Consider the following 26,141-nt stretch of genomic DNA (forward strand, 5'->3'; position numbering starts at 1 on the left):
GTTGGTTGGGGCACGCATGATGAGGTGCTGGTGTTGCAGAATGGCTGTTAAACTTTATGGATGTAAATTACTGGGGAAACGTGTACTGAATTTGTAAATGGCTATTATCTACTGTGTTGTTTACCAAGTACTATAGTAATAAACTAAAAGCTAGAGGGGAGGACTGAAGATATTGTACAGACTAAGGGGAAGGTGAGGAGATAAGGAGGGCCAGGAGGAAGGAGCACTTGGGATACAGGGGAGATACTGCCACAGCAGCTCAGGGCAGGTGGGTGACTGGGCACAAACCTGCAAGAGAAAGGCGTGCTACAAAGCAGCCTTTGGAAGGTATTACACAGGTTGTGCTTAGCATCAGAAACAGCATGCAAACAGTATGTGACCACCATACAGGAATAATCACTTAATCATGACTCACACAGTCACAAGCAAAAGTTTGTGCTTACTGCTCAAATGATGGATTTTGACCGTGATGGATAGTCTGTAGATGCACATGTTGCAATTGTGAATTTGTACATGGCGCATAATGTTTCCCACTGTCCCTGCAAATATGTATCACTATTATCTTGAAGGGATATATTCCCAGCCTTCAGTTATGATTTTCGTACCATATCCTGAATTACTTCATAATGCTCAAAAAGCAAGTATTGAAATAGGCTTCTTAATTATTGGAGAAGGGAATTCTATTTCTATACTTTTGGGTCACAGATTGCCAACAGTAAGCTAGAAAAAAAAAGGGGGAGGGGTTTGTTTTTGTTTTTCCCTGGCAGGCCAAGTTACAGTAAAAATTTGGAATTAGAATGAAATAACCATAAAAGGTGGATATTTTTATTATAAACTTTTAGGTAGCAGCAAGAAAAATTGATTAAAATCCTCTTTTGAAAAACAATAACAGTATTTAATTTATTTTGTACTTTTGCATAGCGATGTTTGGAGGAAACATTAGAGGAGAGATTAGTTTTTGCAGACCTAAAAGTTGTTCACCATGTTGACCTGTGACAGTGCTACTATTAATGCTCTGAATTTTGGCAGTGACAAGTGTTTGATTGATAGGTTATGTGTTTCACTCTTGCTTGGCTATGTTGATGGAGGACTGTGTTCATTTTGTTCCTTTATGATAGGTTCTAGAACAAACCTGTTAATATGAATAATATTAAAAGAGATAATTTCTTATTTACGCCCACTCAGAGATGCCTAGCATAAAACAGTTAAATGTTTTTGTATCTCTAAGTTCCACTTTACCTCCCAGATCCTTGGACTTTCCGTGCATTTTAACACCATGTGCGTTATCAGCCATTTTGTGCTTTCTTCAGTATTTGTCCTGTATTACCCAGACCTACAGAGCACCATCATAATGTCATGAATTCTTGTGAAGTCACTGCTTTAAAGTATTAGATTGTCTTCCATGAGGATTTCTTGATATTTTTTTCCTGCCAGCTTTAGGTAGTGTGGCATTTCCTGTTCTTTTTTTTTTATCACAGAGACTACCATAATAACAAGTGTGTTTGAGCTGAACTTCCAGCACAACAAGTTTATGAAGGATGGAGAATAACGGAAAGGGCTGAAGGGGGTTAATTGCTTTTCCTCACTTTTTATGAGTTCCCAGAGAATGGAACCAACGTAAAATGATCATTAAAGAGAGAGATATTACTTTCTGGATTACTAAATAGTTAGGTACCTAAACCGTGGATTTGCTTTACTTCCACTGTTGTCAGATGTGCCCTCAGTTTTGAGAAACAGCCAAGTCATGATAGACTGGAGTTTCACACTGCTTTGTTTACTCTTTTTTTGTCAGGGTATTTAGGTGCTTAGGTTACTCACAGCTGTCTTACACTCTAGCTCTTAGACACTTCTGAGATAAATTTGGCTGATGCTTATATTTAAAGCCAATACAGATGAAATTAAAAAATAATGTTTTGGGGTTTTTTTAGTGTCATTAGTCTGTGGAATTGTGGCAGGCTTGTTTCAACCAAAGACTTATAGTAGGAAGAAGACAGTGTGAATCTAAGGCTTATGAGTAATGCAAGTGGGCAGTAAGATCCCCAGAAATTGCCAGTCACTGGTTAGTCTCACAGCATCAGTAACCTTCTGTAAACGAGTATTTCTGCATTATATGAAACAAACCAAAATGCAAATAAGGGAACAGTTTAATCTCTGAGGCTGCAGATCTGATTGCAGTTTCTGATAATATGCATTTGTTAGTGGCTATTAATGATATAACTGCTACTAGTAAATGATTAGTGAAGACATTTATATTGACTCACCCCTCAAATTAGACTATAGTTTGTGATTTAAAAGGTTCTTTCATTTGTTGTACAACACTGTGCATATGTAGAGCTTTCTGTAAATTTTAAGCGGTATTAATAATAGAACAGCCTAGTAAGGTATGAAGGGTTCTTTTGTAGTTTTGTTTTCTTCTCCTTAAGCTACCAATTAAAGGGTCTTAGCACAAACAGGGAGATTTGTAAGGAGATTTAACTGACAGACTCTTGTTTTGTGTTCTTGTCGCTCTCCATTTCTATACTAATAGTAAAATAAATCTGGAGACATTACTGAGCTCTACTTAGTAAAAAGTACTTGAAAATGCATGTGAAATAACAGCTATAATGAAGGACATTGCAGTTCTCTTCTTTTTTTCTTTAAGATGCCAAAACCAGGTTGTATTCTGGAAGACTTCATCTGTTTATCTTTAGAAAAAGATAACTTGCTTTCCAGATACTTTCTTTATTCTTCTTCCTCCTAACTTGTGTTTGTCACTCTTCGTAAAACCTTTTGTTGTCTTTCTGTTCGAGGCTTGGACTTTGTTTCATTTATCTCAATCAGCCCAGTTGGCTTCACTTTCCACTAAACTTAGGGTGTCACTTCTCTGGCATAGCATGCAGGTATGCTGTTACATTTCAGCTCCTTCATTATTCTTCACTGGACCAAACTATGTAACAACTGCCTTTTCACTTATTCTTATGTCTACAGAAAAGCAACCTCATAGAGAAATCTGTATAATTTTCCTTGCCAATTTTAAGCTCATTCTATTCATCACATATAAGTCTACAGTTTGTTTTCAAAATATAGTCATATATCTCTTTGCAATGCCATCTTTTCCACCCGCAGGAACTATATTAGCCTGAATCTTTATTTTCCAATTCAGTATATTTTTTCTCCTTCTGTGATTCTGAACGTCTTTGGAATTCCTCAGTATATTTACACAGTTGTACACATTGAGATCACGTATGGATCTTCTGGTTTCTCTCACGTTGATATTCTTTGGAATCTAGGTGTATTTTTTTTTTTCTAATGGCTCCCAAACCTCACCAATTTAAACAGCCATTAAAATATGGTGCTATGTAACATTGTTATTCCTAACATTGCTAAGGAGTATTTGCATATGCATAATGCAATCAGTATTAATTCCTTTTATTTTAGCAGTGCTATATAAAGTTATATTTTGTAAAAGTAGTTTGATATAGTGATAATATAACTGGATTCACTCAGTGGAATATCAATATAGGTGTATTCACCCAGTGAATTACAGAATAACAGAAATTATCCACAACGATATGGGAAAATATCCTTGACAGAAAATACCAGTTCCACTGTATGATGAATAAACTATTTTTACTTCAGTGTATTTAGTTTTTTTTCATGACTTGTAATGTGACTACCATTCTGATGTTTTTCACTGGTCTACTGCTGTACCAAGTAGGCACTTTCGCCTTGCTGCAAATGTTCCTGAAAAGATGTTTTACTGTATTTTAGTCATTCAGAGGACTATCATGCGTCAGGACCAATGTCAGTGCAGAAGAAGCAAGAAAGAGTTTAAGAAAAGGTGAAGCCAGCATGGGAAAACCATTATACTCAGCGCTGATAGTGAATAAGTTATTGCAGCAGTGCACATATCTGTCACTCTATTTTCTGAAGTTGGGGGACAAAAAAAACAGGCGTAAGGAGCATGACTGGGCCCTGAACTGCCTAATTTAGATGCTATTTTCTTTGACACTTGTATCAGTCAAGAGCGAGATGCTTCAGCAAAGAGCCTAAATATAAACTGCTGAGAAGCAAAGTAGTCTGCAGCAAAAAGTTATATTTCCCTGTACTTGAAGGGGTTTTTTTTTCCGAGAAAGTTTATATCCACTGACTGGGTCTGTCTTGCTGTATGGGTTGGATGGCCAGGATTTGGCTCTCAGCCATAGTTTTTAACACTTCTTTCTACCTCAGTGTTTAGTAAGAATAGGACTGCATGGATTCTTACTGACTGTTACTGATACTCCTTTGAACAAGATAGCTTTTGTGTTTAACAGTATATATTGTTCTATCCTTTTACCTATTAGTTATTTTGTAATTCTCATTTGTATAAAGAATAATTAAGTATATTATGCACTAAAAGGAGCAATTGCAAAGCTAAGCACTGCAAATTTATGAAATGCCAGGATTAAGATTGCAACTGAAGCCCTCATTTGTTCCCTTTGTGTCTTAGATAATTATCTGAACTATGAGAACTCTTTTTTTCTCTAGAACACCATCTTAATGATTTACATGCATCCTCTTACCAGCGTAGACATATGACTGCATACTTTCTCAATGTTGTTTATATTGTTGAATACAACCTGGTTTGCAGAATGTTACGATAGTACCACATATTGCTACAGTTAGTGTATAACTAACACTACAGTTAGTGTATAACATGAGTCATTATATGACTCATGTATGATATAAGCACAGTTTGCATTCATGAACAATTCAAGTTTGGGTTTAATGGCACGTTTCTTTTAAAGAACATTGATCAAAATGTAATTGAAACATCTATATAAAATAAACTTTTTACAGAATTTGTTCTTAGCAGCACTTGTAAATAATTATCCTGCTGTTCCCCAAGATAAACATCAGTACTTGAGCAAAGTATAAATTGAAGTCACAGGGTTAAAAGGGCTTGCCTACAAAATCCCTAAATCTGCATTGTGGAAACATGATTAGGAGTGGTCAAAGTTACAAAAACCCAAGTAGTCGGAACTCCAAAATTAGATTATTTGAATGTTCATAACCTCTGTAAATGAAACTCCATAATTTTTGTGCATCATGTAGACACAAAGTTTAGACAAATAATGCAAGAGGTTTTGAGAATTTATACTAATATTTGCATCTTTACAGAAAGATAAGGAAGACCAGTGGCTAGAGAAAAAAGTGCAGGGTAGTAGAGACCACATCATCTTAGAGCATCTTCAATGGACCATGGGTTACGAAGTACAAATTACAGCTGCCAACAGACTGGGTTATTCTGAACCAACATTATATGAATTCAGCATGCCACCAAAGCCCAACATTATTACAGGTAAGTTAATTTTAGAGTGTTTTCTCTCTATGAATTGTTTGCTACTCATAGTACATTAATGTGCATAGTTGAAATTAGGTAACCGAAGTCTTTTTTAACTCACAAAGCCCGAGACCCCATACTCTATTATCAGCAAAGACTCGATTCAAAACCATTATATGGGACCCCATTTTCTACTTTTCTCTTAGTAATAAAGTAATTTGTAAGTACAGAACATTGAATCTTCAACCCAGATGATGGCAGTTAACAAGAAATACAGTATTTAAGATACATCTGCTATACATTTTTAAGGTGCCTTGTACTGCTTATTTGTCTGTTGTAAGCAACTTAGTAGTTAGAATTCTTGATTTCAGTCCTATCTATCTCTACATGTGCTTCAAGATACACATGTAATAAAGGTATTTATTTTAGTATCTGGTGAGGTTAAGACTTCAAATAGTCGTTTAGATACTGTCTTACTGATTCACCCTAACATGGTAAGTGTATAGCCTTCTATTAGCCCTATTTACAAGCTTTAAAATCTATAGAAATGTTGTTCATATTTTTAAGTGCGTGAATATGAAGCTTTGAAATTTTTTAAGGAAAACTACATAGTAGTTAAGAATGAGTGTGTTTCAGTAACTAATTTATCAAGTTTTAATGCTTCCCAATGTAAAGTTTTATTTTGGTGCAACAATGCAAAATTATTTTATTCAGAATAAACCTAAAATATGATGGTAATTTCTGATATATTATGGGTAATTTTAATTTTTATAAAGCAAATGTTATGAGGAAGAGATTTCAAACTTTTAATCTAAGTTATGAGCTGATATCTTTAGTAATAAATTCCAAATTAGATCAGTGTCGTCACTACCATTTTGAAATCAAGTGCTAAATCCTCTAACATAGTGTTTTCTGTATGCCATATAATAAACTATTAGAGTATTAGAATAAAATTAAAATCTTGCCAAATAAATATAATGGTCAATATATTAAAATGTAAACCATATCAATCTGAGCATCTGACTAGCATTGATCTTAGTAAAGTGGCAATGAGTTTGAATGAGTCACAGAAGACTGTCATCGGAAAAGTTTGAAATAATTGGATTTGGTTTTTTCTGTCTATTGCAAGTTTCTTCAAATACATTTTTAGGGAAGTTACCACAAGATCTCTGCAACGTTTTTTAATATTCCATAGCAATTTTTTGATATTGAAACATTGTTGCTTGCATTTATATAGAGTAATTCATTAATAGGGTCAGATCCAGTTCTAGTACAAATATTTGGTTTACACACTTGAATTTGTCATGACAGTTGATTTGCATCTTGATTGAAATTCAGGACCTCAGTAGGCCCTGTGTACTTGTTTTGAAACAGATAGTGCTTTGTGATTGCCATCATTCAGGAGTAAAATTTCACGACGTGATCGAAAAAGAAAAGGGAAAAAGAAATGTAGGAAAGCTTATTGTCCCAAGGAAACAAAAAAATCTATCAAGTAGAAAAAGAAATAAAACCTTATTTAGGTAAATGGAAGGGATAAGCCATTTTTCAATTTTGTATATTTGAAAAACAAATCTTACTTGTTTTGCAATACAATCTAACTTTAACCTGTTATAATTATTTAAAGTGTTCCATATTATTGCCACAGCTGCTGTAACTGAGAGAAACATGATATGCCTCCATAAATGGTAACATAGGTCGTCTCTAGACATCCAAGTAAAAAGCAGCTTACTTAAGTTAGTTTCAGAAGATAGAACATTTTTCGCTGAACACAGTTTTATAGGTATTTAGGGGCTTTTTCTTTTCAGTGCTCTCGCATAACCTCTAATTAGTTGTAAGAAGTCTGTTACACTAAAACAACAGGTCTTCTTTATATGGATCACTATGGCAATTATGATTGTGGAACTAATTAGTTTCCTTGACAGACGTTTTTGCAAAGCCTGAAAAGAGTGTGAAATTCCCATCATAAGAACATTCTGTAGGTGATTTTTTAAAGTATGTCAAAAGACACATAGAATCAGGGGAACGTTAATGTTCATGAGTCAATATGGTTATCTTGTTTTGAAATGGCATAATATTATTGCAATATGATATATGTATAAAACGTTACAAAAGTATAAATGTACTCTTTTAAAACTTGGTAGATAATGTGTATAAAATGCTTACTTTGAGCAAAAAAATTCTTTCTTATATCAGTTAGTCAACTCAGATGATGCACTATTTGTCTGCTTTGAGGCTTAGGTATTTGCAGCTAGGCATCTACAGCTAGGTCCAAAGAAAGACATAAGCAACAAGAATGAAATTAGATTTTTGAGTGAAATCTGCATCACCTATCCTGTGCTCACTTATGAGCTTCTGATGACTGAGATTCCCTTCCTGATGTAATTCATGTAATTATTATAAAAGTTTCTAAGACTCCTGAAGGTTTCATCTGTATGTGCCCAGATCTATAGCACTTCAGCTGAACTGAGTGTTTCTGTCTTGCTCTAAATGTAATTAAAAAAAAAAAATATCTGCAGATCCTATGTATGCAATCTCATGGTTATTACTTATCCCAAGAGAATTTTGGGATCCCCTAAGTATCATGATAGTTAACTATACCAAACATCCTATTCTGGTGAAAATGTGTGCAAGCTAATGCAATTAATCAGAGAACTGGAGAGAGATGGAGGCAACAATATATTTGTTGTCCTTTAGTAGGTGCTTACAAGGGAAATGGGAGTTGTCACAAGAAATAAAACTTTGGTTCTGATTACCGCAGAAACAGCTTGCTCATGCTTTTAAGAGCCATTGGATATAAGGCAGAAGTAGTGATCCCTGAGGGCAGGGACTGTAACCCAAAATGCTACTTACATGACTAGAGTTCCTGTGGGCACTGAATCTACAAATTCTTCTTGCTAGGGAAGTGTAAGCAAGTGTGAGCTCCTGGCTGGCAGTCAGGTTCTGTAATAACACAATCAGCAGCCTCCAACTATAGAATTACTTGATTTTGTAATTTCTGTTCCTAGGCCTATAACACGGTCTCCATTCACTGAATTACTCAAATTTGTGATTAGTTCCTCAAAACTTGTAATGCTTTTAATAAACGTTTTCTGGTTTTCTGAAGAGTATACAAATGGAACTTTGCACTGACTTTGAGAAATGCTCAGCAAGCCAACTCCTTAAAACACTTTGCCTTAAAACACTTTCAGTCCCTCTCCAGATTTCCTGTAGGCCCCCTTCAGGTACTGGAAAGCTGCTGTAAGGTCTCCCTGGAGCCTCCTCTTCTCCAGGCTGAACAGCCCCAATTCTCTCAGCCTGTCTTCATAGGAGAGGTCATCCAGCCCTCTGATCATCTTCGTGGCCCTCCTCTGGACTCGCTCCAACAGCTCCATGTCCTTCTTACCTTGGGGACAACAGAGCTGGGACTCAGTACTCCAGCTGGGGTCTCACGAGAGCGGAGTAGAGGGGCAGAATCACCTCCCTCGACCTGCTGTCCACACTGCTTCTGATGCATCCCAGGATATGGTTGGCCTTCTGAGCTGCAAGCACACACTGCCAGCTCATGTTGAGCTTCTCGTCAGCCATCACCCCCAAGTCCTTCTTCTCAGGGCTGCTCTCAATGCATTCTCCGCCCAACCTGTATTTGTGCTTGGGATTGCCCTGACCCACATGCAGGACCTTGCACTTGGCCTTGTTCAACTTCATGCAGTTCACACGGGCCCAGCTCTCAAGCCTGTCGAGGTCCCTCTGGATGGCATCCCTTCCCTCCAGCGTGTCGACCGCACCACACAGCTTGGTGTCGTTGGCAAACTTGCTGAGGGTGCACTGATTCCCACTGTCCATGTCTCAGACAAAGGTGTTAAACAGCACTGGTCCCAATACTCTGACCCCTGAGGAACGCCACTCATCACTGGTCTTCACTTGGACATTGAGCCGTTGACTGTAACTCTTTGAGTGCGACCATCCAGCCAATTCTTTATCCACTGAGCGGTCCATCTATCAAGTCCATGTCTCTCCAATTTAGAGACAAGGATGTCATGCAGGACAGTATCAAATGGTTTGCACAAGTCCAGGTAGATGACATCAGTTGCTCTTCCCTTATCCACCAGTGCTGTAACCCCATTGTAGAAGGCCACCAAATTAGTCAGGCACAATTTGCCCTTAGTGAAGCCATGTTGGCTGTCACCAATCACCTCCTTGATTTCCATGTGCCTCAGTATGGGTTCCAGGAGGATCTGCTCCATGATCTTGCCAGGCACGGAGGTGAGACTGACTGGCTTGTAGTTCCCCGGGTCTTCCTTTTTTCTCTTCTTGAAAGCGGGTGTTACGTTGCCCTTTTTCCAGTCAGTGGGAACTTCACCAGAGTACATGACTTTTCAAAAATGATGGAAAGGGGCTTAGCAACTTCATCCACCAGTTCCCTCAGGACTCACAGATACACCTCATCAGGTCCCATGGACTTGTGCACCTTCAGGTTCCATAGATGGTCTCGAACCTGATCTTCTCCTACAGTAGGCCGTTCTTCATCCTCCCAGTCCCTGCCTTTTCCTTCTGCGACTTGGACCGTGTGGCTAGAGCACTTGCGGGTGAAGACTGAGACAAAAAAGTCATTGAGTTCCTCAGCCTTCTTCATATCCTGGGTAACCAGGTCTCCCATTTCCTTCCAGAGAGGGCCCACATTTTCCTTAGTCTTCCTTTTATCACTGACATACCTATAGAAGCTTTTCTTGTTGCCCTTGACATGACTGTCCAGAGTTAATTCTATCAGGGCTGTATATTATATCTATGTATATATAATTTTACTTCCTACTTTTTTTAGTTATTTTTTGCAGTCAGCAATTCCATCTTTGTATTTCACTTTTTACTTAGGCGTAAATGTAGTATTTTATGTATTCGAAAATCTCACTGGGGATGTTAGTTGGCAGTGCTTGCCGGCAGGTGCAACTCTAACATCAGTGTACTTGCCTCTGAGTGAAGTCCTTATCAGATTTTAAGTACTGGTTTGTGACATTTTAGAAAATTTTGTTCTTGCTTCTCTGTAATGTTAAGCTGCTTCTAGTCTTGGAGAAAAAAAGGGGATTCTCAAAGGAACTGTGTGCCTTAGCTCTTAGCTTTCTATCAGTGTTAGGGCAGCATAGACTAATGTCTGCAGCCATAACAAACCCTCTGACTAGGTGTCACCGGGAACAGCCGAGCTCCATCAGCTCCCAGTGCCGACACTGCAGCCCATTTGTATGGATCCATTTACTCTTTCTCAGCAGGACAGAGACAGAGATCCTGTCTTTGTACCATGCAGCTGGTACTAAAGTGTCCAAATCAGCTGTCATTCTGAACTATTACTATTGCAACCTAAAAGCACATCTGCAGTTTTATATTAAATGAATCTTAAAAGAAGATGAAATGGAAGGTGTTAAAAGAGGATACTTTCTGCAAGCGTTAGATGTCTTTTCAGAAATTAGTGGCAGAAGATTTATGCAGATGTCGTCTTGCAAAAGCTTTTATACAGTCAGTGCTGTTTCTCTGGAAGTCTGGTAGATATATTAAAAATGTCTGCAAGTTGTGTTTTATCATTTTTTCTTCTTCATTATAAATTAATAACTTGGCGCAATAGTGGGAAAATGAGAAAAGCATTTGAGGATAATAAGAAGCCCTTAGACCTATTTTTCTCACTTTGCGATATTGGTTCTTTGGGTTTTTTTTAACTTCCAATACTGCATGAACTGTCGGTGTATTTTTTTATTAACATCCCTGGAAAAGTTTTAATCCCTTGTGCATCTCATTTACTTTTCCTTCAATGCATGTCTATCACCAATGCTTAAAATCATATAGTGGTAGGCAAAGAGGGACAATCTAATACGTGGTATTTTCTATCATCATCACTAGTAGCTAAAATGATACTCTTCATGCCAAACATTATTTTTATCAGTAGCTTTTACAAAAAGGCAGCTTTAGGATCTCCAATGGTGTCAAATTGAATGAAAAATTACAATCGCTCTTATCAATGCTTCAGGTATGTGTGTATATATATGTATTTGAATTTGTGTATGTACATTTTATGACGTATTACATAGATAAAATGGGGCTTTTGAACTACACGGACTGTTCTATTAGAATAGAATCATAAAATCATAGAACCGTTTCATTTGGAAAAGACCTTTAAGATGATAAAGTCCAACCGTTAACCTAGCACTGCCAGGCCCACCACTAAACTATGTCCCTAAGCACCACATCTACTCGTCTTTTAAATACCTCCAGGGATGATGACTCCACCACTTCCCTGGGCAGCCTGTTCCAAAGCTTGATAACCCTTTCAGTGAAGAAATTTTTCCTGATATATAATCTAAACCTCCCTTGGCCCAACTTGAGGCCGTTTCCTCTAGTCCTGTCACTTTTTACCTGGGAGAAGAGACTGACACCCACCTTGCTACAACCTCCTTTCAGGTAATTGTAGAGGGCGATAAGGTCTTCTCTCAGCCTCCTTTTCTCCAGACTAAACAACCACAGTTCCCTCAGCTGCTCCTCATAAGACTTGTGCTCTAAACCCTTCACCAGCTTTGTTGCCCTTCTTTGGACTTGCTCCAGCACCTCAATGTCTTTCTTGCAGTGAGGGACCCAAAACTGAACACATTGTTCAAGGTGCGGCCTCACCAGTGCTGAGCACAGGGGGACAATCACTTCCCTAGTCCTGCTGGCCACACTATTTCTGATACAAGCCAGGATGCTGTTGGCCTTCTTGGCCACCTGGGCACACTGCTGGCTCCTATTCAGCCAGCTGTCAGCCAACACCCCCAGGTCATTTTCTGCCAGGCCACTTTCCAGCCACTCTTCCCCAAGCTTGTACTGGTGCATGGGGTTGTTGTGCCCCAAGTACAGGAACCGACACTTGGCCTTGTTAAATCTAATACAGTTGCCCTCAGCCCATTGATCCAGCCTGTCCAGATCCCTCTGCAGAGCCTTCCTACCCTCAAGCAGATCAACACTCCTGCCCAACTTGGTGTCATCTGCAAGTTTACTGAGGGTGCACTCGATCCCCTCGTCCAGATCATTGATAAAGATATTAAAGAGAACTGGCCCCAATACAGAATCCTGGGGAACACCACTTGTGACGGGCCACCAACTGGAGTTAACTCCATTCACCACAACTCTTTGGGCCTGTCCATCCAGCTGTTTTTTTTACCCAGTGAAGCATATGCCTGTCCAAGCCTTGAGCAGCCAGTTTCTCCAGGAGAATGCTGTGGGAAACGGTGTCAAAGGCTTTACTAAAGTCTAGGTAGACAACATCCACAGCCTTTCCCTCATCCAGTAAGTGGGTCACCTTGTCGTAGAAGGAGATCAGGTTAGTCAAACAGGACCTGCCTTTCATAAACCTATGCTGACTGGGCCTGATCACCTGGTGGTTGTCCTGTACGAGCCACGTGATGGCACTCAAGATGATCTGCTCCATGATCTTCCCTGGCTCCAAGGTCAGACTGACAGGCCCATAGTTCCCCAGATCTTCCTTCTGGCCCTTCTTGTAGATGGGTGTTACATGTGCTAACTTCCAGTCAACTGAGACCTCCCCGGTTAGCCAGGACTGCTGATAAATGATGGAAAGTGGCTTGGTGAGCACTTCCGCCAGTTCTCTCAGTACCCTTGGGTGGATCCCATCTGGCCCCATAGACTTATGTGTGTCTAAGTGGTGTAGCAGTTCGCTAACCATTTCCCCTTGGATTATGGGGGCTTCATTCTGCTGCCCTTCCCTGACCTCCAGCTCAGGAGGCTGGGTACCTGGAGAACAACTGGTCTTACTGCTAAAGACTGAGGCAAAAAAGGCATTAAGCACCTCAGCTTTTTCCTCATCTAGTAGAAGCTAGGATAATGAATTGTTTAATCCAGAGATTGCAAATGACTAAGTACAGAAAAATAGAAATAAGTCTCCCTGATGTCCACAATTGTCTCTCACTGCGAGTCCTTTTCTTTAATTTTGCTTTCAGTCAAGCAATTCATTGACTTTTTTGGGGTAGAAATAAATTCAGCTGTGCTTGCTACATTCCCTGCAAAGACTAACGGTTTTTACAGGAGAAGGGATAGAAATCGCTTACTAAAATTGATAGAACTTATTTGATATGAATTGGAAAGAGAGACAAAAAGGCTTACACTATCAGTACCATCAGAGGTGTTAATAGGCAAAAAAAAAGATTTTTTTATAAAAGGTAATCCTTACAGTACAGCTATCACAGGAATTAACTACGACTGAATGCTAGAAAAGCAGCAGAATGCTAGAAAAAACAAATAATAGTCGAAGAACTACTCTCTGTTCACAGAACTTCTACTTCAAAATTAACTGAATTATTTTTCTTCTTTTACCTTGTGAATTTAAGGTTGCTTATCTTTTTGAATGCTATGAGAAAAAATATAGTCAAGTTTATGCAATATAGTGCAGTATAGTGTATGTTTAAACATGGTAGTGTCCTTGACTGGATATTAATTTTTTTTTTTTCGCTACAGTGACACAGTATTTATATGGATAGTGACTGATATCAGTGTTAGGCTACTGTTTCTAAAGAGACTTCAAAAGAAATTGAAATATACAAAATCTTGTATAGAATGAAAAATAACCTTGGTGTGGCCTAGCACTTCAACATTCAACATCTATGATGATTTTCTTTGTATTATCTGCCAAAATGTGAACTTTCAATATAAATATTAGAAGAAAATATATATGCAAACTTCATATATTGCACTGGATTGCATCCAGACATAGTGTGAGGACTTGAATGTCTAAGAAGTTGCATGTTTTGAAAAGCAACTTCCTTTTGTTACCACCCTAGTATTAAAGTCAATATCTAATTACCCAGCTGCCTGTGCTAATTGCGTTGGTCCTTCATATTTCAAGTGAACTTATGTCCATATTATTGATGCCAGTTTTGATAGTGGTCCATTCTGGACTCCTACAATAATTCAGGAACAATATAAACTTACTAGCAAGAAGAAACAACTGAACAAGTTTCTCTCTTTATCATCATGCATAATCAGAACCTTCTTTTTATGTAATTATTGATTTTTTTTTTTTTACAGTTTCTTCTTTCAGCCTATGGGCTGGTGTTTGTTGTTGCTTCAAATATTCACTATTTTTAATAGAAGTTGCATTGTAGTTTCCTGAGTTCCAAGTACCTCCATCATGAAAGACATGAAAGATTGTATTTAGGTTGGACTTGGCTGAATAGTTTTGAATCTCAAGGGCAAACAAGAGAGTTGGTCACATCCTTCAGGTTAAAGGCTTAAATAAATTGTTTTAAAGTTAGACCAAGCAGTTTACCACTTTGGCTGCTGTGGAGAACCACATGTTGCTGCTATTAAGGTACACCTTTTCTACAGTTTGAGTACTTTATTATCCAGATTTGTCCAGAGCACTTCAATGGTTACCATTTCATCCATATTTTAAACATAATTTGATGATTCTGTTAGAGTAAGGTCTTTCAAGTGATTGTCGTTGGCACGATGTAAATATTAAATTAATTAATTTTTCTCTTTTTTCTTTCTCGCTGTCACTTTTTTCCTTTTGATACTTTTTCATGTTTTATCAACTTTTTCACTTTTTTCTCAAATTTACTTCTTTTTCACGCTCTTGATTTTCTGTAACAATTCTTATCCACACAGATAGATGCTGTGAAGCTACTAGACGTGAAAATGGCGGCCAGTCCCTGCAGCTGAATGCTGCTGGTTTCTCTTTCATTGTAGTCATAAGTTTCTGGTGCATGTTTTGATGCTGCTCCGAAGGCAAGCAATATGTTTTCTTCCTTTCCCTCTTAATTTTATGTTTAAGGAAAATAAACATAGACCTGTATAAAAAAAATTGTACTTTTCTGTAACTCTTCTAAAGTTTCCGTTCCTAGTTAAGATCTTAAATAGTGTAATTCCTTCAGTCTCTGCATGCAAAATTCTTCATCTGGCTTTTTGGAAACCTTGTAAGTTCTGTGACAAATTCAACAGATGATGTTTGGCTCTTCTGTCTGACAGAACTTGGAGAATGTGACTTATTGAATTTGATCAATGTGATTTGATTCTATTTTCTCAACTATATTTTGATTATAAGAAATCCATGCATAAACCTTACCACTGTGAGTCACATGGCTTTCCAGGTACATCATCAATTAGTCTTTCACGAGAGCATTTTCATTCTGTATTAATCCTTTTCACAGGATTATACTAGCTTATACTAGCTCCTTCCATGATGTACTAAAAACTTTATTCTTAATAAATACGTTTTGTACTTTCTAGTGGATTTTAACAAACATTTCTCCCCTAATTTATAATCTATTAATTGCTTTTTTTCATAGTATTTAATTTCATTTACTTTTTCTGAGCCTCTCTGCAGCTATGCCTCAGCAGATTACATAGGTCCCTGCCCACCAAACTCACTTCTTGTGACTGTAACAGTGCCACATTCCATTTCGTGGCATTTGTTGGACTTAAAGCTCCAGGAGGCTCAATTTTGACCTTTAGTAAAGAATGGAAAAAGTAGTTTTCACTATTTTACATGTTAAAAGAATGGCTTACAAACTGTAACTAGAACAATGTATACAAAACCTCAGAAAAAAGTTCATTTAGTAAGAGTCCACACAGACATTTTACTGCATGTATTTCATTTTAGAATTTATGTAGTTGACTAAGTTTATGGTTCATTCCTCCCTTGCATGCCGAATAACCCAAGAAAGCAATGCACTTTAAAGCTAAGGCAGAATTAAATATTTGTTTTAAGATACTTCCCTTCAAATTGTTACTAAACATAGCAAAGATAATAAGTTCACAGTATATGTTGATTTTTTTTTTGTCCTTATAGTTCATTTCTTTTGGGATTTAATACCGTTACCTTATAACTTTGAAATTAGTTGGTCAAATTAAAGTTTTTATGTATCTTCACCTGTGTAAGGGATATTCTTATTTCTTAGAAATAGTGATTATGGTCAGTTTTGCCAGTTTCAATTTATTTTTGAAAGTCTTTATATAAAACTTCATTAACAAAACCTCTTCTCATCTGAAACAAGGAACAATCATTTTAGAAAACCAGCCTACGTTACAAGTAAGATGTCTTCAGAATGCATATGTGTAAATCTGAAGACTTAATTTATTGACAGAAATACTTTTTTCAAAAATTTACATATTCAATATAACGAAATAGCTGGAATTCAAGCAAATGCCGTTCTAAAAACGTTGGCTTCATTGTGATCTGTAGAAAATCTCTTACTGTGTTAAGTGGGGCCGCTATTTCATCCATGGCCCTTGCCACTATATTCTGTCATTTTAACCTAATGTCGTGCCATTAATTTGAAATTAATTACATTGACATATGCCTGGCAGAGTATGGTGAAGAAATAGAAATTCTATTCTAATTTTGTAAGAGTCAAAACTTCAGGTTCCCAGTCAGAGTCAGTTGGATGAAAGCCTATTTTTCCATGCACAAACAATGTGAATATATGCATTGACTTTGTTATTTATTTTTATAAGTATTATTCTTATAAGAAAAACTATTTATTTATTTGCTTAATGCTTAAGTGCTTCTTGAACCTACAGACAATAATTAATGAAGGATAGGGATCTTAACATTAAGCTATCTTTTTTAATGAAACTTTTCTCTTTAACTGTGGTACAGAGGATTTGGAATTGCTAGCTATGCATAACAGTTATCAAAAACTTTCAGGTGTGAGAACACATTTTCAATTGAGTATAACTCTGACAAGTACTACTGCTTATGCTAAATATTTTTTAGGGAAAGAATCACCTTGAGCAGGAACTTTTGCAAGAGGCTTTATTTTTTTCTAATAATTTTTGAAATCCAGATAGTGAAAATGTTTGTTGTTATTATGGTCACTTTTTTCCCTGTGGTAACAAAACAAAAAAACTGCAAGTACATCTCTACTTATGATCAGAGAACTGACATTTAGCAAATATGTAGTAAGTAGATGCTGCTTGTATTCCTGAGAGGAGAAAAAAAAATCCTGCCCAAATCTGGCTTCATTAGAAGCCTCTGAAAAATCTCAGTTCACAACTGATCAACAGCGAGCAGTTTGATCTCCACTGAGTGTGCTTCAACAGAAGCGCACCACGATCTCCTCCCAGGAGCTCTTTCTCAGTTTGTGCTGAGAAAGCACAGTGATGCACAAACACCGGGACTCCTTGTTGGACCAGGGGAACAGCAAATTCTTTCAAGAGGCTGTTGTCTGCAGTCATGTCCCTTCTGCATTCTGATCCCATTGTAAGATAGGGACTGGATGCATATGAGGAAACAGAATTTTCTCTTGTGGACCCAACAGAGACAGAGTGCTGTTCTGAATAATAAAGAAAACTGAACTGCAGATACAATCACAACTAGTGAGCACCTGCCACTGGATTAAAAGGTCTTGAGTAAAACTTAACAGTCTCAGAATGAAACATAAAATAGGGTCTCATTAAGGTTGCACAGTAAGTCCAATTCTGATATTTCCTTATTTTTCAGCATTTTCCTAATTTCCTAAAATTTGAAACCTTAAAGCTGTTCTACTAAACATTTTCTTACATATTTTACCTGTCATATACTTGTCTCTGTTCTTACTTTTTTAATAAAGCAAGACAGGAGACTACTACAGGTATGAATAAAAGTAGAAAAATGAAAATTTCTAAATAGTTTTCCTACTGTATTTAGACATTTGAAGTACTTTTTACTAGATACAAATTTATTATCTTAGCAAGTCATTCTAACATTGAAGATCTAAGTATATAAGAACACAAGATTACAGATAGAAGTATATAAGAAGACAAGATAGGAATTACGGCACAGAGAGTGATTGTGATCTCCAACCATATTTGAAAGAGCTAATGAAAAGCCTTGAGAAATTTTAGAAGCTAAATATACATTATAAATGACAAGTTGGCTTTTATCCTCAGTGTCACAATGCCAGTGGGATGAAGAGACAAATTTTGATCACTTATCTTTTTTTCCAACTGATAGTAGCTTCAGCTGGAAACTACATAAGTTTCCCCTATTAAATGGGAGACATTTTAGGTCTGCTCCAATTTATATTCTTTTACGTTATGCATTTTGAGGTTATCAAATACTTTGAATATGATCCTTTTCTTTTGGCCCCACTCTTCCCATCAAAGTCCAAAGAGGATGAGTTAAGCCAATATTATAGGGATTCTGTGGCAGCAGAGCCAGGCAGTTCTGGGCAGTGTCCCAAAACCTCTGTAACGAGAAAGAAAAAGAGGAAGAGAATAATGTCCTTAGGTTATCATGTATCTCCTGAGATGAATGAATTATACAGTTTTATTTGTATTTCTCTTTAAGAATGTTTCATAACTCTATCTTTAAAAGCAATCAGTGCAAGATTATTTTACAATATTTTGTACAATCTCTGGGAAGATACAGAATGGTTTAAAATCTTGTCTTCCTACACATGAGAATGAGGAAAAAGTGCAAAGAGACATTTGCAAATGAAATTATAATTGGTAGGTATAGACTGAACAGCGTTAAAATTGTAGTTTAAACTGTATTAAAATGATAAATATGTCTTCACAAATTGAATTTAATATTCTGCTGTCATTAGTACTTAAGTGTTAGATAAGTAAATTTGTTCCTTTAAATGTAGTAATTGTAGAAGGGATTTTAGGTCTTATGATTGACAGTGTAAAATGTTACCATTTTTCAACATTGTCACGTATTTTGAAATGCTAATATTCAACTGTGTGTAAGACTGAAGTCCTAAAATATTCTATGCTGAACTTATGCCTTAAATCCAAATTGGTGGCACAGAAACTTAAAAAGGGTAATGATTATTCTGTGATATAGCAGTATATCTCTAAGGAACAGTATTTTTTAAATGTTTTGATTTACAACCTTTTGAGTCTAAGGCTGGCTTCTTTCCTAATCAGATTTTACTTGTTGTCTTTCTTGATTCCAGAGTTTTGACAAGTTCCTAACATTTACAAATTATTCCTGAATCAAAGTATTTGCATAATATGACTTCAAATATGATCCTTCATTTTTACAGTAGGGTTATTAGAATATAAATTGCTGTTTAGCTAAACAGGAAAAATATTGCCCAGAAAAAGACACATATACTGCGTACATTGGAAATAAAATATATCCGTGTGGTTTTATGAGGTGTGCAAAACATACTATTACCAAGCAACGAAATAACATTCCATTTAATTTTGTGATGGAAGTATAAGGCCAAAAACTGATGTAAAAAATATGATGTGCATATGAAAAATATACGTTTAAATAATAAACAGATAGAGTAGTTTAATTACATAAGTAACCATATGACCAATACTCCCTTAGATTCCTGGGCCTTACCATGTATTGTCTTTCCAGCATGCATACCTCATTCACTAAATTTAATAGCTCCACTCACATATGTATGCAAAGTTAACTAATTAAGCCTAATAAAACAATTTTATTTTTTTAAAAGAGGTAATGGAGACTTGTATACAATTTGTGATTGTGCTAATAGTCTTCAATCTTCTAACCATTGTCCAGTATGTTGATGATTTCTAATTGCTCATTTTTTCAGGATTTTTAGGAGACAAGGAAAAAACTCGTACTTGTAGGAAGTAATTTGAACAATATCAAGACAAATGTAGCTTCTGAGGTCTATAATGACATTACTGAAATCTTTGCTATATGTAGAGCTCATTTGAGCTTTTCACATTGTACTTCATCCCATTTCTCTAGGCATATAAGGAATCTTCAGTTCTCCTTTGGTACGCATTTATCAGGCTTAATGTATAAGTGATGGAAACTCATAGGGAAAATACTATTCCTCGTAATTCCAGTGACAACATCCTAATAAAGCCAATGGTGTCAAATATCAAGTGTAGAGAATCTACCGACTTTGCGTGTTTAGAAACACTAGCTGTATGGTAGCTGTATGCTTGACAGCTATGTTAAGTCTGGGTGTTTTACAAAAACTAGATCAAGCAACTGAGGTAGGAATATCCATTTTTATTCATTTTTATATGTTCTAAAGTCCTGAGAAACTGTAGTAGTGATTCTTGCCACCGTAGTCCCATTATGTTGTATGATATTCTTAATAGTTCTGTATAGTTATTTTACATGTTTAATATTTTTGTAAAAGCCATTTCTAGTGAATATTTTATTTTCATATCTTTTTAATTATAATACATGTTAAGTGAGCTGTAATACAAGCAAAGTAAATCTTGCTGAGTGTATGTTTCCAGCAGAATTATATTTGAAAATATATACAATGTACTAAAAACTACTTCTGTGAAAAATATTGCAAGCACTGCGGTTTCTATAAGCTTCTGTTTTCAAAAACAGTATGAAAGGCAAGAAAAAAAACCTGAATTTAAAGTAGTTTATTTTCATTTGTGAAACAGTGGCATATTTTTTTTCATCTCACTCGTGTTTCACTACCATTTTGCTCCACTGGTTTCTTTCATGCATGCAATATTTGCTGTCATCTCTCTGCTTTCTCCCAGAAGAATGTGTGCATAGTGTAAGTGTAATGTCCCTCAGCATCTTTCCTGTGTCAAGAAATGTATGTAACTTTGTGAGTCTTTCATCTGTTGTTCAAAGTTCATTTTAGTTTATGCAACTTCTGTCTTCATTTTTGTAATAAAGAAAACTGACTGAAAGCATTTCTATCTGTATTTTCTTTATTACTGATAAATTCTGTTTTTCTTGTATTATCTACATTATGTATTTTGTAACTGAAGAGATTTTTTAACATTGTATCAATATTTCTATTTCAACAGTAAACCTCAGTGTTTTATCCAATAATGAATATTAAAAAAAAACACACAAAAAAAAATAATATTTCGAATTCCTCAATTTTTAGTTTGGTTCATATTAGGTGGCTGCCATGCTACTCCACTAATGCAGCAAGTATGTGAAATGTCTGTATAAATACACGGCCTGAGCACTCAATCCATACTGATTTAATCTGCCTGCTTGAAACAGTTGTATCCCAAAGGGCAGGCAAGTACAACTCTGGTGACACTTGCAGTTGTACCAGTGTAACTATTTCAGGTAAAAACATGCACCATATACTGGCAGCACTCATAATATTAAACTTCTCTTTTTGTAGCTAATGCTCTAAAATAATTATACATTTATAAAATTATTCCAAGTAATACTTCTCAAAACTTTTGTGTTTGCATTTACGTATGTCTTAAAGAGCTAAAAGAAAATGCTGGAAAACCTGAAATAATTTTATCAATTCAAATACAATCCCAACATAATTTGACTTTTTTTAAGGTCTCCTGACTACAGTACCCTGGTTACAGCTGTCATCCAGTATAAAGATGAAAAAATCTCTGAGATCTCTGTGGTATGTGCACAGTGTGATTTTGAATTCTCCTAAATAAAGCAATTAAAATAATTTATCCTTTTATGTAATAGCAGTACTGAAACCACACATAAGTGTATGTTTTCAATACCCATGTCAATCTTAATTAATCTGCACAGGTTCTTAGAAATTCCTCCAAGAGACATGTTCAGTAAATCTGCTGTCAGTTTCAATGGAGGAAACTGGGACGCAGAAACTTACTAATTTCCCCAAGGGCTTCTAAGTCCTGCGTCCAGAGCTGATGCCACAAACTCTGCAAAGGTGCAATTGTTGTGCAACCTCTCCCCCCTCAATGCACAGGAGGACTGGGATTTCTCTTCCCGCTTTTCTCTGGGGCTTCCCATAGAAATAGGCAATGGTAAAAAAATACTCTTTACTAAGGTAACTGAGTAAATACATGAAAGAAGGGACTGTAGCTTCCTGATAACTCTTTAGTCACATTAGAAATACTTCTGAAGGCTGCTTAGGGATATTTTGATGATGCCAGGAATAATTTTTTTAAAATGTGCTTGAAAAATAATAAATCACAACTCCAAAGGATATTTTCACAACCCAGCATGCTTTTTCTAGTTAACACAACCTTCTTTCCTTTCCCTTTTTATCCCTCAGTGGACACAATCAAGACATTGCTGAGAAGAGCACTCGAGCTGCTATTTACATTGCAACATTTGTTTTATTTAGCTATTTCATTTATGTCTTGTTTAAGACACCTTCATATGAAAAATGCTGTAAAAAGGCCATTAGAGTAAATGAGAACTCAAGTCCTACTTAGTACCCAGAAGGAGTCATAATGGAAGAAATTTTCCTGTAAAATGCAGAGGAAAAGTCATTTCAGAAAACTTGTTGGCAAGAGGATCTCTGCCATAATAAAGAAAAGCTCCCTCACTCAGATAATTATCAGAAAAGCATAACATTTGTGATAGACACCATTTTGGACATGCTTATTTCAGTAGCTCACATCTCTATAGCTGATAATCCTAGTGGCACAACAGACTCCCTTGACTGTGAATACCCATCCCTTCTGTGCATCGTTGTGCATGGTATACAGCCTCTTCTTTATGGCTCCTCTTGCTGCCAGTGAAACCATTGAAACTCCGCTGCAGTCGGGCTCAGATTTTGTTAGAGATGGTAGACAATGAAGATATGTCATTTATGGGTGGAAGAAAGTGAGAGTAAACCTTCTCTTTAGTTAGTTACATCAGGATCAATAGTACTGTCCCCTTATTTTTCAAAGCTGTGTATCAAGCATATCTGTCAGAACGTATTACCCAGTTGTGCAGTACAGAGCACATATCCTGATGTGCTTGTACACTGCCCTTCAGCAGTATCTGTCCTAGCAGAAAGTTACAGGAAAAATCACTGAGGAAGAAAAAGCATTAAAATTAATGTCGATTATAGCCTTGTTAGCATCTTTTTGTATTAAGGAATGGGATAGAAAAGAGTATTACTTACTGTCGTGGTCTCTTTTGCATCATACATTCCCCCAGTAAATGTTATACAGAATCGTAATATTTTTTAAAAGTTGATGCTGCAATTGTATTGATTTGTTTATTTCATTTGAAGGTAGACATATAGCTGCTGGGCACTTTCCTGGCTCAAAAGACAAGTTTTATTCGTTTAAATTGCTAAAAGCAGCTCATGCAGCTCTGGCTGTGGCAGCCAAATTATTGGAGCTTGTTTGAGTAGGAGAGAGGGATCACTGGTTGTTTACTCCTTTTTGCCTATTGTGATTTTTATCTCAGTAAGGAACAGGAGTGCTTAGTAATGGGTAGCTCTTGTACTAAGCTGAGAAATTATTCCTCTTCTAATTAATATAGTCTTCCAGCATCATACCATTCTCACTTAAAAAGCTGGTTGCATGCTACCCAAGACAGAATTCATTCTGGGTACCTGTAACTTGTAAGATTTGGTGGTTGTCACACAGTACTTGCATCCTGATCACCCACCGCAAAGGAGCTGGAGCACACAACAGCTGTGTTTAAACCCCTCTTCGACATTTTATGTTGGAAAATGAAGGAGAAAGATGCTTTGACAGGCAGGGAACAAAGTTATGCAAGTCCCACAATTTAGATATATCCATTTTCAATACAAGAAAATGCAAAGCATTAAAAGGCAGTGAAATATAGATATCAGACATAATTATTTTTAAAAGAGAAATGACTCTTTTTAACTTCTATCAATTGAGAAATTATTTCCACTTATTATGTACAAATTTGAATGTACATATATCCCAGAAGAAAAAAAAAAAAGGAAGCATTTCAAAGCATCTGGAAACAAATGAGTAATTGCAATGATTAAAATTAAGAACTGTCCTTTGAGTGTTTGCAATACCCTGCTTCCAACACCCACCTCATAGTATTTGTATACATATTTATATCTGGGCTGGCCCTGAATGGTAGATGCACGTTAGCTGTATGGAGTTCTATAACATTTCCAGTAAATCCTTTTGGTTTTGCCGTTTTTGTTTTTCTCATGATATGCTTCTTGTGTGGATCTGTATCTTTTTTTTTTAATCCCTCTCCAGATCTTTAGCTTGGCAGTGCTTGTTCTAACAATGGTCTTGGCCTTCCACCATTATGGTGTTAACTGGTAGAAAAACCTTGTACAGCTGTTTAACGTTTTGGTACTGCATTATGATTGTTTGGATGCTCATCAATGGATACTAATTTTTAAGATCTATATTTTCTATCTTTTTAGAGGTTTTGAGTAAGTATATACATCTTTTGTATATGATTCTAAGAAAAGTTCCAGATCAGATATAAAATCAAAGACAACATTCATAGGCATTTCAGAAATAACTCTCATGGTTGGACAGCCTTTTTAAGAGTCAATACAACAGGGCAGTTCACGAAGATGATAAACAAGATAATGCTTTTTCTTCTGCCACTACCCAGTGCAATATTTTCAAATTCATCCTCTAGTTCATAATTTTCGACTACTTTAGCTTCAGACTGACCTGAAAGAAGGGACAAACTTATGCATACTATCCCCGCACACTCATTTGCACCCATTCAAATGTAGCTGCCAGGTGCTACTTTATGGTCATAGGAAAGTGGTTTATATCATTGCTTTTTCCCCTTAAAATGAAAATTACTGTAAAAGGTTAAGGGCTATGTAGAATCATCTATCTTTCAACTTTCCTTTAATCCATGCCTGCTAAGGTGGTGGAGAAGGGAAGAAAGGCAAATAAAGGTGCTAACTGCTTTTTTTTCAACAAAACTTAGAATCACTAAATGGTTGAGGTTGGAAGGGACCCCTGGAGGTCATTTTGTCCAAACCCTCTGCTCAAGTAAAGTACTTATTATAAAGCTTGCAGTTATTTTATTGTACCAGCAATTGAATATGTACAATATGATTCTGTAACAGTACAGAGAAATCCTGTCACATCGAAGGATGTACATTCATGTAGCATCAGTCCAAATATATAAATGTTGCATCTTAAGTTCCTGTCTCTTTGTGCAGAAGCAATAGCTTTAGTTTTCCATGTGCAAAGTGTAGCTGTACACTCTATGTACATATGTAGAGGTATCTCTCATGTTAGACCTGCTTCCCTTTAGAGTATCTGATATAGACTCCTTAAAGGAATTCACTCTGATTTAAATTTGAGGGTCCAGGAAATTTATCTCTCCAGTTAGTTCTCTTCACTGGGAATTTCTGTTTTACTTGCCAGAGCACTTCATTGCTCTTTCCCATTCAAATAATGCTTTGTGCAAAAATGTTCATTTATTTTATTGGAAGTTAGAAATACAACTTACTGAATAAGTGAGGACTTGAATATTGCCAATACTTTCCATGACAAACTTACTTCAGATTTTTTTTTATTGCATTTCTGAAAGTTTTATAATCTTATTTCCATAAGTATTCATTGATAAGCACTTATTTAAAGTGGATGAATGAAGTGACTTTGTTTAAGGTTGGCAGTTTTCTTCATTCTCATTGCAAGGTGTATTATATTATTTATGCCACATTCTATATAACAAAAAGCGTATTATTTTAAATTTAGCATATTTTTGACAAATTACAATTAAAACTCATTCAGAACCATGGAACTTACACTTTTGTTTTCAAGCAGTGTTTTAAAAAGCTCCACTATAACTAGATTACTAAGTCAGGTATACAATAAACCTTTTCACAAAATTGTGAGATTCTCTCACATTAACATTGAATTTTTATGATTTAAAATAAGTATATTTTCAACTAGAAAAAAGGTATATAATGTATAAATACTTGATTGTTGTAGAGCACAAAGTGGAACTAGTGTTTTGAATCCATTTGGTACATACCACAAAACTGTAAAAAAACCCATTCAAAATCATTGCTACTTATAGTGTATTTTTTTTGTATTGTTTAAGAATTGTCACAGTAAAGCTAATCTCAATTTAATTTAGGGCAAAACTTTTTGATAACAAAAGTGTTTTTCAAAGTTGGTTGAAAGGCTATCTGTAGTAGGACATTAACATTTCATCCAGTCACAGAATTAGTACGTCTGTTGATGTCATAAGATATTAACACAAAATTTCACATTGTTTTGA

The 26,141-nt window shown here is 36.2% G+C and overlaps 1 protein-coding gene across 1 annotated transcript in view; it reads left to right on the forward strand.

Moving 5' to 3' along the window:
* NCAM2 (neural cell adhesion molecule 2) overlaps positions 1–26,141 on the forward strand; it is a 314,479-nt gene that overhangs the window by 275,029 nt on the left and 13,309 nt on the right. Inside the window, 1 exon segment of the mRNA XM_068421481.1 lies at positions 5,140–5,320. Within this exon segment, the coding sequence (XP_068277582.1) occupies positions 5,140–5,320 (181 nt within the window).

Source organism: Nyctibius grandis, chromosome 2 (assembly GCF_013368605.1).
Source record: "Nyctibius grandis isolate bNycGra1 chromosome 2, bNycGra1.pri, whole genome shotgun sequence".
Taxonomy (NCBI): domain Eukaryota; kingdom Metazoa; phylum Chordata; class Aves; order Nyctibiiformes; family Nyctibiidae; genus Nyctibius; species Nyctibius grandis.